A 19,129-nucleotide genomic window follows, 5' to 3' on the forward strand; every position below is an offset into this window, starting at 1 on the left:
GAGTGACGCCATGAAATTACATCACCATAGGTCCTAAGAGCCATTTTCATACCTCACAATGTTTGGACAGCTTTATCCTAAAGTATCTCCTACTATGTTTTGTTAACTGTATTGTGTTCTGATCCATGTATAGAATGCACTTTTTCTATGCCAATAAAGGAGATTGACTGATGGACTTGTAGTTGTAGAGTGGGTTTTGAACCTATATTTTTTTAATTTCTCAGTTAGTAATTCTGGTGTTCCTTTTGCAGGAACCGCATTTCAGCACCTTTTTTTTGATCATGGACCGTATGTATGAAGATGTGTCAGACTGTGAAGTGGATCACTCTTTCTTTGATAGTGACTTTGAAGAAGATGCGGCGAGGAAAGGAGCAACAACAAAAACAGATGAGAAGGGAAATGGTGAGCACACACAAACGGAAGATACGATTACAGGCAAACCTGGCTTGAACACAGAAACCAAAGTGGTGGAGGATAACTGTACTGAGGAAGAGGACAAAGCAAATAAAGATACAGAATCTCAGGAGGGGGAGGAATTAATCAATGGTGCTGAAAATGCTCTGTTGTCGTTAGCTTCTCTAAATTCAGAAAAGGCAAGTACATCTGGTAGGATTTCAGCACAAGGTAAAGGAACGCATGGAAAAAATATTTCCTCTCAGGTTGACCAAATAGTTAAAGCATCTGAGGAAAACTACTATACAGATGAAGAAGACAGTAGCGATGACAGCAGAAACCAGAGGGTTAGACTTAAGTTGTCTAAGCAGTCTAATAGTGCAAAGGTTAGCAAGAATATTGCAGTCAGTTCCTCCTCGTCTTCCTCCTCCTCACATTGCCTATCCTGTAGTTCTGATACAGACTGCTCAGATTCAGACAGTTGCTTGTCAGACTCATCCTGCTCTTCTTCAAAAAAGAAAAGCAAATGTAGCTTGACACTTCTTTCTCTGAGACAAAAACCCAGCCCAGGAATTAAATCGGTGGAAGTAAAACCCAAGCTTGGTGACTATGCAGAAGAGTCTGAAGATACTGTGACTGATGTGACTCCTCTGTCAACTCCAGACATCAGCCCCATCCAGTCTTTTGAACTTGCAGCATCTAATGATAAGAAACTAAAGGTTAAAAGACAAGAAAATGTGAGCCAGGAGTTATATGGTAAGCATGAGGTGCAAAAAGCTTTACACTTTTGAGGAGAACAATTACAAGCCCTGACTGAATTTCTGTTTCTCCTTAGAACCCGACTTGGATCACAAATGTCATCAAAAGGTCCTGCAGGAGGCTGTGGACTTGAATCATCTTTTGAAAGGTGACATTTTCTTAACTTTAAAAATATGGGATTTGCTCTCAAAATAATAACATTCTGATATAATATGTATGTCTCTGCTGTTCTTTCAGATCTGGATAAACATTTTCAGTTTTCCCTTGAGTTCTATGGAACAGCAATTGTTAACAAAAATATTTGTTTGGTAAAGTTATTATTTAGATAGACTGCACTCTATACACGATAAATGTCTTTTCAATTTATTTCTGTTTATTACATTTATATTGTGCCTTCTCCCCAATGAACTCAAGGAAGGACACAGAGTTTTCCCTGTCCATTTTATACTTCCATCAATGCATATAAGTTGCTATGGAGGTTAGGCTGATAAATAATTACAGGACCAAGGTTTCCCCACGGTGCTTAGTGATTGAGTGGGTGTTTGAACCTGGGTCTGCCCAGCCCATCTGTGCAACAAGCTCAGAAGGTCACCATGGATTCCACTGGATATATTTTTGAATTCAGAGTAGTAGTAAAAATCTGCATGGCCATAGTATCATAAATGACAGCATATAACCTCTGAAGCAGACTCTTGATTCTATGTATGTATGTGTTTAAATAGTACATTGCTAGCTAAGGTTTGTAGTTGAAAAGAGAACCTGAAATTTGCAGCCAAATTCTGTGGACGGCTTAGAAACTAAAGAGGCAGTCAATGGAAGACACTTTTTTTTCCCAGCAGAGCTGCTACGGCCCAGCCAAAAAAATCACATTCAAGGGGGACTGGGGAAACTTGGTTATCTCCTGAAAGATAAACCGGGTGTGGTGATCCTAGTTCACCAAGGCCCTCCCAACCCAATTTTCCTTCTACTCACTTTCGCCCCACAGCAACAACCAGATCTCATGGTTCATCATAAAACAATGGACACTCAATGTATATTTATAGTAAAATTAGTTATTACTTTCAAGTGGCAGTTTTCAGATGTTAGGATGCTTGTAGCTTATACATGTCAACCTTTTCTCTCCTAGCAGAGGTTCATTGTTGAATAAATTACTGAGAGGCAATAATCAGTGATGACTCAATCCTATGTATTTAATTAAGGTGGCTTTACTTGTTATTAGGAGGTGATCATTACAGTTATCAAATTAATAATGAAACAGGAATTCAGCATATGTTTGTCTATTAGTTTGTGGTTCTGGTAAACACATCCAAACACCTTGTAGCCTTGTACCTTGTAGCCTAAAGCATCAATGCTCTATTGGACTCAAACTCTCTCAACCCTTACAGAGCCTTCAAGACTTTTTATCTCCCTGTCTTAAATTTTGCCAAAGTATTGCACCCATGGTAGCAACTATTCTGAAAATCAACTAGAGGTATTGTTTTAGAGGGCAAACCGTGAATATGGGAAAACTCCAGGACTCTGTAAAACTTCCCTTCTTTACTGCAATAGAAGTTTATTAGTTGTACTCCTTGGGAAGACGTGATCAAAAGTCTAGATGCTGCCTGAGAACTGTTTGAACACAATGTACTAAATTCACTGGTATGAAGTAGAGGAAATGTGTGCTGATCTCCTCCTGCTGCAGGGCAGAAATTGATAATCCAAGCATATAAAATTGTCATGTGTATGAAACTCTGCTGTTCAGAAGTGTCCTCAGTTGCACATAAGTTCACACATGCCTTTCCTCTGCAGGAACTATCCAGGTGTCAGTCTTGGGGAAATAGTATCTGATATTAGCAACACAAAATTACGTACTTCAGTCGTAAACTGAATGTTACATTTTTCAGGCACTTTTGAAAGAGGGTGATAAATCAAAAGAGCGAGGGGAGGGTATTCCAATTAATTCTTGAAAATATATGATATATAAAAAGAAACTCAACATCACCAAAAAAATAAATATGGATTATTAACCGTTTAAGTCACTTTGATGTAGAATGGGAGTACACATTAGCTTAATCATGGTTTTTGAATGTTTAAAGATATTTTATCAGATCAAGACTGAAAAGATCTCAGATCATCATTGCTTTAAAATGTGATGCTAGAACACTATTCATATCCTTTGATAATGATAAATACTTATTCATCCTCTTGCACTTGAATTCTGGATAGACTTATTTTCAAGGTAATATTTCTTCTGTTCTTGCATCACTGGTAATTTGGTTTATGAAAGTGTATGTTCTTTAACTGTTAACACTCCAGAAGAGCCTTGATAATGTATGCATCTTTTCTCAGGTGAAGAGAATTTTATTTTCTTTCTTGCCAGCAGCCCCAGAGACAACCTGAAACCTCATTTTAATGCCTGCTTTCTTCTCTCACATTGCATCTTGAGATTGTGATCAGATGCAGACTCCATCTGTCATCCAACTTTTCCCTTCTCCGCCTCCCCCCTTGCTCTGTTTGCCATCTAGCCTAATATAGAGTTCCTGCCTTCTAATTTGTGGCATTTGGGTTGACCTAATAAAGGTATTACCCAAATACAGACTTTGGATTTTTTCCCCCTTGCAGCCCAACTTCTCCTTTTGCGTACCTTTTTTCATGTCACATATTTACACAATGCAAAGACCACGCTGTTTTAGCCTCCTGTTTAGCCTCCAGTTTTTGTAATGCAAATATAAAAATGTTCTGTAGATGAAGGGAGCCATTTGTCTGTCTCTGAGCATAAGTGAGTTAGAATAGGACTCTTAGAACAGGCTTCCTCAACCTCAGCCCTCCAGATGTTTTTTGCCTACAACTCCCATGATCCCTAGCTAGCATGACCAGTGGTCAGGTATGATGGGAATTGTAGTCTCAAAACATCTGGAGGGCCGAGGTTGAGGAAGCCTGTCTTAGAATGCAATTGGAGCTCTCTGAACACTGAGCTCTGGGTCAATTAGCGGAAGAGGCTGCTTCTCAGTAGCTCATTACAGTTTCTTGACAACTTGTATTGACTCAATTGGACATGCACGTCAATGCATGATAGGGAACGGAAGTCTCCCTTGTACACAAAACAATAAACGATAGAAATTAGCACAATAAACCACAGATTTCAGTCCACCCAGAGAGGACACTTTCCACATTATAACTCATTCGGAAGAGCAAGTACAGCCCAGTTTTGCAAAAGAATGGGAGGAATTATGTGTCCTGCGCTCTCTTTACAAGTTAAATGCAGCTAAGCTGCAGAATTTAGCATAAATAAATAAATTATTAGCTATTAATTTTTTAATGGGAGGAATTATGTGTCCTGCGCTCTCTTTACATGTTAAATGCAGCTAAGCTGCAGAATTTAGCATAAATAAATAATTAGCTATTATTATTATTATTTTACCGAACTTCATCTAAAGATCACAGGATTTACAATATAAAAACAAAAAACTACATACCTAGAACATAAATAATAACACCCCACCTACATGCACAGTTTAAAAGGCCATAGATTGCTTAATTAGCCAAAGGCCTTGGAGAGGAGGGTTGTTTTTGCCTGGAACCTGAAGACAGGTAATGAAGGCGGCAGGTGAGCCTCCCTGGGGAGAACATTCCACAAGAGGGGAGCCACCACAAAAAAGGCCTGTTCTCATATTGCTGCCCTCCAGGCCTTTTGTGGAGGAGACACACAAAGAAGGGCCTCAGGTGATGATCACATAGGCATGTCCTTTTGTTTTAGAAAAGTTTTTAAAAAGTTAAGAATGTAACCAATCTAGAGATAACACCAATATGACTTCAAATGTTGTGGAATGGTTATTGGCTGGAGCTGAGGATTCTGGAATTAGTACAAATATATGTAGTTTGTTGAATGCTTTCTATCATTTGATTACACTGCTCTGATATGAGATGTCCGGTGCCAATCTATTATGACGCACTGCTGATGTCATGTAAGCAGATTCTGTATTATGACATCCTGGCAGTAATCATTGCAGCATCAGAAGTGTTTCAAGAGTTGAACAGCAGGAAAGAGGATTTCTCCATACAATTAGACTTGATATAGATCAATGTGATGAAACATCCCAGGTTTCAGGAATTTGCTGGCAGAAAATAGGTGAGTGCTGTAGGCAGAAATTAGAGAGATGAATTTAAACTTTAAGGGGCAGCATCAAAGAGAGGTTACTTTAATGAGCAAAATGTTAAACATGACTTGGAATATGTAACTAAACATTTCTGTAGTCAAAATCAATCTACATTTATTTTGTACAGCACCTAGCACATAGTTTCATCTTAATCCTGGAAACAGTCTGGGTGCTGCCATAGACCACCTATTTAATAAAAATATGTATACTGTACACATGTTATATGTAAGCTCTGGTTTTAAGCCAGGATTGTCTCCAGAAAGATTTTGCAGTCCATGAATAGGTGCAATATTCTAAGGATATGTGAAGTTGTTCATGGTAGTCTGTTGTCATAGTCTTGGTTCCAGTGTCTTACCTGCAGAAGCGGATTGGGCAGGAAGAACTGTAGATTGGTTTTGGCTTATAGATAGGTAGATTGGCTTATAGTTGAGACACATAGATGTACAGTGGTGCCTCGCAAGACGAAATTAATCCGTTCCGTGAGGCTCTTCGTATAGCGTTTTTTTCGTCTTGCGGAGCAAACCCATTGACAGCTTAGCGGATTAGTGCTATTAGCGGTTTAGCGGCTTTTAGCGGATCAGCTGATAAGCGGCTTAGCGGCTTAGGAAAAGGGGGGGAAACCCGCAGGAACTCGCAAGACATTTTCGTCTTGCGGAGCAAGCCCATAGGGAAATTCGTTTTGCGAAGCGCCTCCAAAACGGAAAACCCTTTCGTCTAGCGGGTTTTCCGTCTTGCGAGGCGTTCGTCTTGCGGGGCACCACTGTATTTATCCTGGGCGGGCATAGCTAATATCGATGGCATCAATTGTCATTTTATAGTGATCACAGCTTTCCAGTACAATTTGTAAGACATCTTTGTTTTGATTATCTCACAATTGTACATAAAATATATTTGATAGTGAAGTCCCTTTTAAGTTCAACATGATCACCCTAACAAAGTTTTAACAGATTACATTAAGTACTGTATATCCCAAACTGCCAAACCAACTGGTATTGGTTTACAAATACCACCCAAAATATTTTCTTATTTGTGACCATTTTGCAAAAGTTGCCAAAGAACATGCCTGGGGCTTGACTCCTTGGTGCAGCTGAATCAGACAAGTCTTGAATACAGCTATTAAGCTCTGTGCTGATGTTCATGCAGATTATTTGTTGCTGGACAAGTCTCCTTTATTCCTAACCATCATCCCTGGTAACGGATGATGAGAGCTATAGCCAAAAAACATCTGGAGGACCATAGTTTCCTTATCCCTGTTCCAGATTGTTAACTTCTACCCATGGTGAAAGGAGAAAACCTGGTGCCAGGTAACAAATCAACAATCTCTTAATCAGGGCTTTTTTCAGCCGGAACTAACTTCCACCTCTCATGTGGGCGCCATAACCATTCTAAGAGAAGGAGGGAAGTGTTTGTGATGAATTCCAGCACCTCTTTTTCTAGAAAATTAGCACTTCTCTGAATGAATCTATAGTAATTGTGATAGAATATTCTTGAGCACATTTTTGGCTACACTCCTGTATTATTTGTAGGAGGGGGGCCAGAAGTGGAAAACTCCCTTCTTGTGCCTTAGGACTTTTGTTTTACCTTTGTTTATGATGGCATTGCTTATGAAGCAGAAGCCAAGTGTTCACAATATGCACATTTTTAACTGTTCTCAGTGAGGTGTAGGAAAGATTAGTCTTGCACAACTTCACTGTATATTATATCTAGCAACAATCATTTTAATCTACTAATCTAGGAATTTTAAGATTTCACTTTGTTTCCTAAGGTGACCTTGTGTTTCAGTATTAAACAATACATTTTTAACTGTCCTCCATAGGGACTGTATGATAGAGCAAGACTGGGGTGCTTTATCCATTGCAGAGAACTAAAGCACTCTAATTTAGAAGAAATTATCTATGTAGAAGCTTCAAGCAATGAAGGGTTGAGATGTGTAAGTGACTCTTTAATATGCAATATTTAATAGTTGTTTTGCCACATTCCAATATGTAAAGCATTAGAACAGAACATGTAAAGGTTGTCACTGGCTAAATAACCACACAGCTGGTCCTCTGTGCACAAAGGTTATTTGGACTTGTTTGTTTCATCCACATCGTTTTGTTGGCCAGGTCACAAACTATCATGCAGGCATAATTGTAATCTTTTGATGTAATTTCACTTACCTTACCTAGCACTCCACTGCCAGATACAAAACAGTTTTCTGTGAGTAGAAGGGCACCTTTGAATCAAACCTGTTGTATTTAACTGAAGTACAGGTGGAGTAGTGGTAACTTAGAATTGTATACTGATATATTGGGAGAAACTGAGCACATGGAAGAATAATACTTTTAATTGAGTTTAATTTCACACTGGCGTGAAATTCAGTACTAAGTAGTGTGAGAGCACCTTTTATTAATTTTGGGAAAACTCTTATCAGTTTTTGTGATTTTGCTGGAAATAAATCATTCCCTTTCTTCACTGTATGCACCTCATGACACTGTTCCCCTAGCTGCAACTCTTCTACCAGTTCTTGGCATTTCGCCCCTAGTGAAGATGGGTATTAGGATGGAACAACTAGCTCTCTTCTCTGTATGCATTGGTTTTTCCTGTTAGGTTTCTTTCTTAATCCTGGCTTATAATTACTTATCAACCTAGCAGTTTGAAAGCATGCCAGTGCAAGTAGATAAATAGGTACCACTGTGGCAGGAAGGTAAATGGTGTCTCCGTGTGCTCTGGTTTCCATCATGGTGTTCCGTTGCCCCAGAAGCGATTTAGTCATGCTGGCCACATGACCAAGAAAGCTGTCCGTGGACAAATGCCAGCTCGGCCTGAAGCAAGATGAGTTCCACATCCCTTAGTCCAGTGTTTCCCAACCTTTTTTGGGCAAAGGCACACTTGTTTCATGAAAAAAATCTCGAGGCACACCACCATTAGAAAATGTTTAAAAAATTAACTCTGTGCCTATATTGACTATATATAAAGTAACTCTCTTTAATAGGAATCAAATAAACACAAAGAAAGTATTTTATAATTACTTTATTATGAAATAGTAAGTACCGTATTTTTCGTCCCATAGGACGCTCCGTCCCATAGGACGCACCTACTTTTTTGAGGGGGGAAATAAAGGAAAAAATTTTTTTCTTTATTTCCCCCCAAAAAAACCAGGTCGGGGAACAGTGGGATGGCGGTGCTGCGCCTCCCCGCTGTCCCCCGAGCTTGTGGGGCTGGCCCATGTCTGCCTGGCGCGAGGGGCGCTCTGCTTCAGGGCGCCCCGCGCGTCCGGCGGCAGGCTACAGTCCGCAGCATGGGGAACCCTCTGTTTCAGGGCGCCCCATGCGCCCCCCGGGTGCGCAAGGCTTGCCAACACGAGCGCGGAGCACGGGGCGTCCTCCGAAGGGCGCCCCGTGCTCCGCGCTGCCAGCTGCCGCCCGCAAGCCTTGCGCTCCTGGGGGGAGATCCCCCGGGTGCGCAAGGCTGGCCAACACCAGCGCGGAGCACGGGGCGTCCTCCGAAGGGTGCCCCGTGCTCCGCGCTGCCAGCTGCCGCCCGCAAGCCTTGCGCTCCCGGGGGGAGATCCCCCGGGTGCGCAAGGCTGGCCAACACCAGCGCGGAGCACGGGGCGTCCTCTGGAGGGCGCCCCGTGCTCCGCGCTGCAGGTTGCTGCCCGCAAGCGTTGCGCTCCCGGGGGGAGATCCCCCGGTGCGCAAGACTTGCCAACACCAGCGCGGAGCACGGGGTGGCCTCCGAAGGGCGCCCCGTGCTCCGCGCTGCCAGCTGACGCCCGCAAGCCTTGCGCTCCCGGGGGGAGATCCCCCGGGTGCGCAAGGCTTGCGGACACCTGCGTGGAGCACGGGGCGTCCTCCGAAGGGCGCCCCGTGCTCCGCGCTGCCAGCTGACGCCCGCAAGCCTTGCGCTCCCGGGGAGAGATCCCCCGGGTGCGCAAGGCTTGCGGACACCTGCGTGGAGCACGGGGCGTCCTCTGGAGGGCGCCCCGTGCTCCGCGCTGCAGGCTGCTGCCCGCAAGCCTTGCGCTCCCGGGGGGAGATCCCCCGGGTGCGCAAGGCTTGCGGACACCTGCGTGGAGCACGGGGCGCCCTTTGGAGTACGCCCCGTGCTCCGCGCTGCAGGCTGCTGCCCGCAAGCCTTGCGCTCCCGGGGGGAGATCCCCCGGGTGCGCAAGGCTTGCGGACACCTGCGTGGAGCACGGGGCGTCCTCCGGAGGGCGCCCCGTGCTCCGCGCTGCAGGCTGCTGCCCGCAAGCCTTGAGCTCCCGGGGGGAGATCCTCCGGGTGCGCAAGGCTTGCGGACACCTGCGTGGAGCACGGGGCGTCCTCCGGAGAGCGCCCCGTGCTCCGCGCTGCAGGCTGCTGCCCGCAAGCCTTGCGCTCCCGGGGGGAGATCCCCCGGGTGCGCAAGGCTTGCGGACACCAGCGCGGAGCACGGGGCGATGGGATGTGGGAGGGAGCTCGCTCCCCGCCCCGCGTGTGCTCGCCGCCGCCGCCCCGCCTCTCGCCGCCCGACTCGCCCGACTCCCTCCCACGGCACACCAGCCGACGTCCCGCGGCACACTAGTGTGCCGCGGAACACCGGTTGGGAAACACTGCCTTAGTCGTCTTTGACTAGACATAACTATCCAGGGCTCATTTACCTTTACCTTTTTTACCTTATCATCATTATTTATTATGTTTCTGTTCCACCCTTCCTCTCAACATAGCCCAACATAGCAATCAACTAAGCAGCAAAACAGTGCAACATAAAATAAATTATATTTAGAACCTCTTAAAACATCGAGAATAGCTAAATGTTTTGTTAAATAGTTGCATACCCCTACAGCTAAAATCTCTCTCACTTTCCATGAACTGTGTAGCCCTTTCCCAAAACTTATTTTCCTACTGTTTGCAGTTTATCATACCGCTTATTATTTCAATCTTGGTCACTAGTGTAAGGGTTTGGATAGTCACCTAGAAGCTTATCTAAGAGTAGTGGAGGTGCCTATCCATGCAGAGTTTCTGAACACACCATTCAACACACCATATGTTCCCTTGATTTCTGTAGGGTTTGAACCTAATTAAGATTTAAAATTTATGTACCACCGTCTGTCTGCTTTTACTCTTGCCATTTAAGTCCCTAAAGACAAATCAAACTTGTTCAACAATTTCAGGCTCTCTAACATCACTGTGGGTTTTTGTTACACTTACAAGGGAGTTGCCTGTCCAAGACTCACACCTTAAGGCTACCATCAATTGCACAGTTGTCTGCTTTGCTGCAAATTGGGAAGCATTTGATTTTAAATTCCAGTCCATGGTTTACTTTTGATAAACTAAACAGCAAAAAGTTATTAGAGGATATGTATCTGTGCCAGAGGCCTCTGAAATAAACTCTGCCTACTGTAAACAAATCAGTTGAGCAGTCTCATATCCATTCAGCAGAAAGCAACAGTTTCTTTTCTTCATATGTGGTAGAATCATAGGTTAGAAGTAGGCAAGATACTTCCTTGAAGATGACCTAAGCACTCCTGAAATCATCAGTAGTCAAGGCTTTTGCTCAGAGACAGTATACTTCCTACAATGCGAGAAGTTGAATCATGGAAATGAAATCCTACAATCCCCAGAATGAAAAATGCAAGGCAAATGTCGAGAAATGTTTGTTTAAATATTTTGTACTATTTGTAGGCCCTTTGCCATGTCACTTTGGGTTGCTTAACCACACCTCTGTGCCTAACTCAATAGCACACAAGGTTGAAGAACAGAGTATCTGGTGTTTGAAACTCTAAAACATACTGTCCTTAGCTAATGCTCATGTTTCTTTCAGCAGCGTACATATTGCCAATGATGAGAAATGTGTTGATATAGTGTGGTTCTCCAAGTATGGAGAGACTCTTCCATAGCAATTGCCAGTGTAGGACATCTTAACTCAGGGATCACCAATATGGTACTTGTGGGTAGACTATATGTGACTACAGGGTCCCTTCCTGCATCCCTCTGCCTGCTGAAATTAGGCTTGAAGCATTTTGCTATAGCTAATAAAATAGGTTGTGATAAGCACCCACAATAGTATCTCCAGTTTGCAAGTGTGCCTCTGGTTTTAGAACTTTATCTTAACTGCATGTACATTTTCAAAATTATCTATATTATCAGCTCACCATATATTTCTAGATGTTGCCAAGTGCTCACATTGCCCAGTCCTAGCTCATGTTTAAGAATTATAATGCACATCAGGTCTTCATAGACCCAGCTTCACATATGTCTTGGATTCCTCCTTAAGTATACTTCTGTACATGACTTTTTATGGTTTACATGCATTCTGTTTCTTTTGTTTGGAAACAAATGAGAGTTGGTGTGCCTCTTACACTTGGAGCCTAATATTGCAACCTTACGCACAATTTTCTAGAACTAAGTGCCATTGAACACACTGGGATAAATAACCTTGCAAAAGAGTGCACTGCAAGTATTCTTCAGTGCCATGATAGTGGCAGTATTGTGTTCTCTCTAGGCTAGCCTTTCCCAATCTGGGGCCCTCTGAGTATTTGGGCTACAACTCTCGGCAACACAAGCCAGCATAGTCAATGGTTTGGAGCATTATGGGAGTCATAGTGCAGCAACACCCACAGGACACCGTGCTGGAAAAAGCTGCTATAAGCTTTTGCTATGTATGCATGTGTTGCCATTTAAATCTATAGGCTGAAAACGAGGTAACCGCCTCACTTGAGTTAGCTGGTTAAATCTGAACTCAGATATTTCTGGATTTCAAGTGAAGATACACAACCCCCTTCATCTATGTTGGCTTCTCAAAGGTTTATTTGTTTTTAAAGCTTTTCTGCAGCTGGAGAAAAAAGAACAACAGAAGCTGGTCTTGGATCAGTCCTCTATAGGGTCAAGGAAAAACTACTCTTTCACAAATGAGGAAGTTCGGCAAATTGATCGGGAGAACCAAAGGCTCTTAAAGGAATTGACAAAGCACTCTGCAAAGCCCAGGAGCAAAAGTACCTCCCTGAAGAAGCCTTCAGGCCCAGCACCGAAGATGTACCACAGTGCCATCAACAGGCAGAGAGAGCAGCAAAGGATTGACAGAGAGAATCTGGTTAGTTGAAGTTCTTTCGTTTATTAAGCGGAGTTTTGTACCTACTAAGTGCATCTATTACAATCTTCAATATGTCATTGGGCAGTGTCATTGTACTATTGCTATGATTTGGAGAGATGTGTCATTGTAACATCCGCCACATCCTGTCCATGTTCAACCCAAGAGGGAAGAGGGGGAACCGGCCAACCAGAAAATAAAAAGCAGTATAAAAATGGCATGCCCCCAGCATCCCTGGAAACACAATCGCAGTCCACCATTGTGTGAACTATGAAGTCCACATGCCACCCACACAGAGAAGGAACCAGTGAACCCCCAGCAGTGATACAGCCCCCAACTGCAGTACACACTACCATGGTGCAGCACACCCAGTCTTATCGGCTGCAGTGCCATATAGTCACATCTCCCTCCTCATTGACCCTGTTCTATGCCCTTCTTGAGTACTTTCCCCTGGCTGGAATGTGTTCCTAAATTTTGATAATTTCTCTTGGGCTGCGTACACACTGTACCTTTAAAGCACATTCTTTCCCTCAAAGAATTCTGGGCACTGTGGTTTCTTAAGGGTTGTTGGGAACTGTAACACAGTGAGGGGTAAATGGCGCCCAGAATTCTTTGAGGGAAATAATGTGCTTCATATACACTTTAAAGGAATAGTGTGCATGCTGCCTTATTTGTCTGGATGCACAGTTGTGTGTAAACCTTTTGACTCTTTTGCATGGTTGAGATGCGGCCTAATATATACAAGGGCTCCACACCTCCGATAAGGAGTGGGTTGGAGGGATCCCTATCTACCACACCCTAGGAAAAAAGAAAGTTAACTTGAGGAGTTCTTGAACTGTCATCTTGGTAGCAAGGAAGAAGAAAAACAAATTATGTTGTACTAAGAGAGTACATTAATAGTGTGTCAATAGCACAAAGAATGTAGCCCACAACATAAAATGAAATGGAAATAATTGAGGCGATAGCTAGCAGTCAGTTTCATTATCTGTATCTTTGCTTGTTCCATTACCATTGAACCATTGTTGTAACCATAGTAACACATACTGAGGCAAATGGAAACTCGCATTTCCATGTAATAGGTCTTTATCTAGAGCTGATCAAATAGTAATATAATGTAATTTTGCAAAGTATTATTACATGCAGGAACAGAGAGAGTTTGATTCATGGTCTGTCTGCTTTTTGCATAAGAATTCTGATCTCTGCTAAGGGTTTATGAATCTTAAATTTGCAGTAAATTACATAATGTACTTTGTCTCTCCAATACTCAGGATTTTATTTTTAAAATTCCTATACTAAGAAGTCTAAGCACTTGATGCCTTTCCTTGTGTATCCCCACCCTGCAATCCCATTGCTCTGTTGGTCTCTTTCTGAACCTTCACAGGTTCAATTATATTCTTTTGAGGTACAGCAACCACAAATGCATACAAATATTCTGGATGTAAATTCATTGCAGAATGGTTTGATGACATTATGATACTGTAATTCCCACACACACCCTCTTAACACATCTGCAGTTGCATTATTCTTTATAGCATCAGATATATTGGCATATACACATACTTGGTGAATTTTGTGCCATGAGGTTGGTCCATGTACATTTTCTTTATCAGGGCTTAAATTATCTGCTAAGAGCTGCAGACAGAAATATCTGTCCATGTTTTCACCAAGAGGCAAATGTATTTGTTCTTTGCTTGTTGGTTCTTTTGATATACTGTAATTGCATTGAGCTCATATTTCCCAGTTTTAGCAACCACATCCCTCGTGCTCTAAATGAAATAGATTGACCACACTTGTTAAAAAAACTAGTGATCTTTCAGAAGATTGACCTAAAAGGTTCTTTTTTGGTGAACTCTAACTACCGAGTGTTCAATTTCTGTTTTGGTTATTTAGCATTTCATTATAATTACCCAGGTTGCATTTATACTTCATTTAGTTATTGGTACATGGTTAGCTTGTCTTTAGTCATGGGTCCCATTCTAAAGTCAATTATCCTTTTAAATCTTTTTTTCTTCGTATCGTATTTTTCTATATGCATTCCTACGTAGGGGAGCAGATCTTCCATGTTGTTTTCTGCTATCCTTCCTAGATAGAAACACATTTACAGGTTAAAACAAGTTTATAGCTTATTTTGAAGTTTTCATTTTTCCTCACTTGGCAGGTGTCCTTTCAATGTGACTGTTCAGCATCAATGTAATTTGCTGGACTTGTTCAAATATAACACTAAGCCATGGTTTAGTGTTATGATAACAGCCCACAGAATGCCTCAGGCCTGAATCCTTCTCTCATTGGAGCCATGAGGAGAGGTTCAGAAGTTTTCACTTCCATTTTAGATTAACTGCAATTTGTCATGTCACCCAAACTCTTACAAACTAATTAATTTTAATGATGGGGGGTTTTTTCTGAAAAAAGCCAAATAGTGGTTGATGAAGCTGGCCTGTTTCAGTTAATCATAAGGAAGATTAACCACAGTTTAGGGATCAGGCGATGAGCTAAACTGCAGTTAATTTGAAGTGGAAGTGGAAGCTTCTGACTTTGCCATAAGAAGGAACCCACAATCTCAAAAGTCATTGGGGCTTGCTCTTGTAATGCTAACCTATGGTTTAGACTGAGTTATATCTGAAAACAGCCTTTCTGACAATTGATACGTAATAGCCTCAGGACGCCCTTTCCTGACCATTGTGAAATAACTAGTTATATATAATATACCTTATAGCATAATTTTTGTATGAGTAAGATTTCCACTTGCATTTTAAAGTAACCTTTTATTTTTACATTCCCCACTGCTCTAGATTATAGTCAAAGCCCTTTCTTTGCCATTTCTCTCTATTTTCCCCTTAATACATTGTTAAAGTAAGTATTTGTTCAGTTAGTGCAAGAACATTTTCCTGCGCTCTCCCCAAGCACCACATCGATAGCAATGTAAGTTTAAATAAATTTTGAAATCCTCAGTCTAAATTGATTATCTCCCCTGCCCTTGGTTTTATGAAGACAACTTTTTAAGCACCTTAATCCAAAATTTCCTTTACTATGCTTCTGTTACTTCTCAGAACCAAATATCAGACTGCAAATTAATTAATTTATTTTTTGTTGAATGACAATGAAACTTGTCCTTATATTAAGGAATATTTCAGTGCAACTGTTAGTAGTAGCAGTGATACAGGGTAGTATTTAGCTAAGTTTACTAAACAGGAGTAAAATGCTAACTTGCTAAATTGAGTTGAAATCCAATGCAAATTACCTCTGCAAATTAACCTTATTTATTTATGGAAATTTTCCAGTTCATTTTTTTCTGGAAAGTTCACAACAGCACTTATTTTTTATCTGTATTGGGGAAAATGAACCAGTGCCAAGTAATACAGGATATTCTGTGTGTTCTGGACATTTTTATATAGACAGCTGTTTATACTGGACAAAAACCAGTTTCCTGTTTTTCCTGTGACTGTTACATGTAAACAGAATTGGCAACATGAAGTACGTTGCTGTAGCTGAAGAGATTTTTCTTCTAGAAAAGCATTTCCTCTTTTTTATTATTGCATTTTTATCTTGCCTTTCCCCCTTCTTCTGTGAGGTAATCCTGACTGCAAGATTTTGACTGGCCCAAGATCACTCAGATGTCTTTTAGGCAGGGAAGGAATTTGAACTTGGACTCTCCCTAATCCAAGGCAGGCATCCTTTCCACAACACCACACTGAGACACAAACACGCTATCTCCTCGCATACTTGCCCATACTAAATATTTAGATTTTATATGACCCACCAGTGGCATCAAGCAAAATGATTGCATTGATGTGTCTGATAGTTTTGGGTTTTCTGTTAGAGAAGCAAGGATAAAAACCTGAAAATGTGGAGTTAAGGTACGAGATAGAAATTTTATTTCTAGTTCAACTAGCTAAAGAAGCTAAATTTAGATTTGAAATGTACTCTTCTGCCTCTGCTGTGAAAAATAATTCTGGTTTCTGTTGCAAATTAAATTAGAGGAGACATCATATAAACAAAGCCAAACACCTGTCCAAGAGTCCAGTGGCCAGTTGTTTCATAATTCATGTGTAGCTGGTAGCTTCAGTGTGTGGTCTCCCTCACATTTGACTTCCATTTTGAATAAAGCACTGTTGGGGGGAGTAAGTTTGAGCTTTTAAAAAAACAACCACATTTATTTAAGTGCCAAATATAAGAAAGAAGAAGGAAAAAACAAAGAAAGATCAGGGGGCAGGGAGATGGAGGCAGAGAGTGACAGTACACGCTGTCAACACAAATCAAGAATATAATAGCTATCAGTACTTCCTTCAAAAACTAAACACAAAAGTCAGTATAAGCTATCCAGATAGGTATCTTCGTGAAATTGGTGTTTATAAAAAAAAATATGTTCAAATGTAGCAAGGGTGGCGAGGCCCTCAGGCAGTTGTTCAATGGATAGTGTGTGTTTATTCTTTCAAGTTCAAACTACCTTGGGAACAAGAAGGGCTCACAGCTTCTGCTTTGCTGCCATTAATCCCCATGCTTATAGGAATATTGTTTAAGAGTATCTGAACATAAATTACAAAGGAGTGGTAACTGCAGCGATTAGATTACTATTTGGCCCTCACTGGTAAATGATACTTAAGCCGCAATAGAAAAAACAACAAAAAAAAAACAACAAAATTCACAACCTGACCCTATTAGCTGATCTAATGTATAAACCCCACAATCACTCCAAAGTTTGACACTGCTTTTTTGTTGGCATTTGAATTAGGCTGGTAGAAACATAATGTGCTACTTTACCATTTAACTGTTATATCAACAACATAAAATTTGGCTTGGTTTAGTTCTTTAAAATTAAGCTTTTCTGCTGCCCATGATTCCCTAACACAAATTACTGGTATATCATAGCAAAGAAATGGTATTCAGCTTTAACTAGTTATGATAACTGCTATGGATTTTCTCTAAACAAAAAGTAATATTTTTAACAAATTAAATTTAAGGCTTTTTTGAAGAGGCTTGAAGCGGTGAAACCGACGGCTGGTATGAGGCGCTCTGAACAGCTCATGGACTATCAGCGGCAGATGAGTTACCTCAGTTCTGCTCCCTCTCCAAGGCGAGGGAAGTCTGCCTTAAGCCACCACAGCCCTTCTCGTAAGCAGAGTTTGCGCTTTTCATTATGTATTTTTTGTAATAGTGAACCATGCTTTCAAGTATACATGCATAATCCTGGATGTCTTCATCACCCCAGTCTTAACATGATTCAAATGTGTGAAAAGAAAATAAGATTACTAAACCCCAGTATTTGGTCCCATTTGCAACTTGCATTGCTCTGTGTGTGTCGCCCTTCATGTCCAGCTAAGCACTGAGAGTTATATGGGGAGATGAACAAGTCCCATTCTCAGATTTTTCTTGCAAACAAAATGCTTTGGGCAACATGACTACCAAATTTCATCCTTCTAGCGAATGTTGATTAATTCTAGAGTTCATGTTCCCTCTTTTAAAGGAAGTCCGCATTACTGTTCAGCATCTTCTAGTCCCCTGGAGTGTTTTGGGTTAGGGTTACTTGTGACTAAATTTCAGATTATTATTTTTTGTGTTAATATTTTATGGAAAAAGAGAAGAAGAAAAGAAAAAGAAAAAAACAATATATAAATATTTACGGGGTGGAAAATCAGATTTCTTGATTCTGTGGGGGTACATTTCAAGAGCGAAATACACGTTACGGGTTGGAGCCAAAAGTGTTGCTCCAAATGTCCTAGATTCTCAGAAGTGGCTTTTTGAGGGTTCAGAAGACAGCAGCAGAAAGCAGGCATGGAGAAAGCCCCTTCCCATGAGCTGAGCCCCATTTGCAATTGTTAAGACCCTAACCCAATATTTCTGATGACAAAACGTGGAGTTGCTTGCATAGATTTTAAATGGCTTTGTTTTTCAAAATGGCAGAGTTATGCAAGCACCTTAACACTGTCCTCCCTTTTCTGTGTTCTTCCCCACAGGAGGTGCTTCGCGGGCATCCAGCCACAGTGCATCTAGTACCGTGAGTCGGAGAAGTGAAAGACCCGTTTATGACTCATCCAGTGGTGCCCTGCAGCGATTGAAACCCACTAGTATTCATACTGCCTGGCTCTAAGTTATTTGCACTTTGCCACCAGATTTTTAATTCTGATGTATTTGCAGATTGCTGTAAAGTCTGTGCAAGAGTATTGTAATATTCACTGTTGGTGATTAAAGGACACTGGAAAGTGACATTAACTACAAACAGATACAACACTGATTATTATTATTATTGTTGTTGTTTTTTGAGCAAGCAAGATCTTTACTATATATGTTGGATAATAGCTTCCCAATCAGTATTTCTGCTAATGATATATTTGTATAAGAAAAGTGGCACTGTAAATCTTATTTATGTTCTTCAGTCACAACTGAAGTTCAGATGTGAAGAGTAGAGGGTGGACTTCTAGCACTTTTGGACCAGTGTAAAAGTGTAAAAAAAATGCATTTCATTTTTCATTGTACAATAAACATTTGCATTGGATTAGTTGCTCAATCTTTTGTTTCTTACAGTGTAGCTGCTGTTTTTAATTTAGCACATTCAATTTATGCAGTCTTCAACGAGAATTACATTGCTGGTGTTCAGTATAATTATTTATGAGGTCTTGTGGAAATGGTAGAGTGACGATATGCAGTACAATTCAACTCCGTTTCTTTATGGTGATTCTTGAAATGGTTCTGTTTGGCTGAGTGCTTTCAGATGAGCTTATGCTTTGCTGCTGCTTCCGTGTCACATTCCAATAATGATTTTTGATCAGGTTTCCATGCTCAATACTGAGAAA

At 41.3% G+C, this 19,129-nt stretch overlaps 1 protein-coding gene across 1 annotated transcript; it reads left to right on the plus strand.

Moving 5' to 3' along the window:
• The first annotated feature begins 226 nt into the window (after positions 1-226).
• CFAP97 (cilia and flagella associated protein 97) lies at positions 227-18,831 on the plus strand. The gene is made up of 5 exons (XM_081875854.1): positions 227-1,149; positions 1,229-1,300; positions 12,076-12,344; positions 17,300-17,450; positions 18,293-18,831. The coding sequence occupies exons 1-5, from the start codon at positions 282-284 to the stop codon at positions 18,424-18,426; spliced, it is 1,494 nt and encodes a 497-aa protein (XP_081731980.1). The 5' UTR covers positions 227-281; the 3' UTR covers positions 18,427-18,831.
• The last annotated feature ends 298 nt before the right edge of the window (positions 18,832-19,129 follow it).

Source organism: Podarcis erhardii, assembly GCF_964252035.2.
Source record: "Podarcis erhardii genome assembly, chromosome: 9".
NCBI classification, from domain to species: Eukaryota; Metazoa; Chordata; class Lepidosauria; order Squamata; family Lacertidae; genus Podarcis; species Podarcis erhardii.

What these genes read in the sequence shown, in the direction of transcription:
- CFAP97 (XM_081875854.1), top strand. Translation starts at nt 282, where the DNA reads ATGGACCGTATGTATGAAGATGTGTCAGACTGTGAAGTGGATCACTCT. An exon ending in TGTGAGCCAGGAGTTATATG is followed by an intron (nt 1,150 to 1,228) that starts GTAAGCATGAGG and finishes GTTTCTCCTTAG; the next exon opens with AACCCGACTTGGATCACAAA. An exon ending in GGATTGACAGAGAGAATCTG is followed by an intron (nt 12,345 to 17,299) that starts GTTAGTTGAAGT and finishes ATTAAATTTAAG; the next exon opens with GCTTTTTTGAAGAGGCTTGA.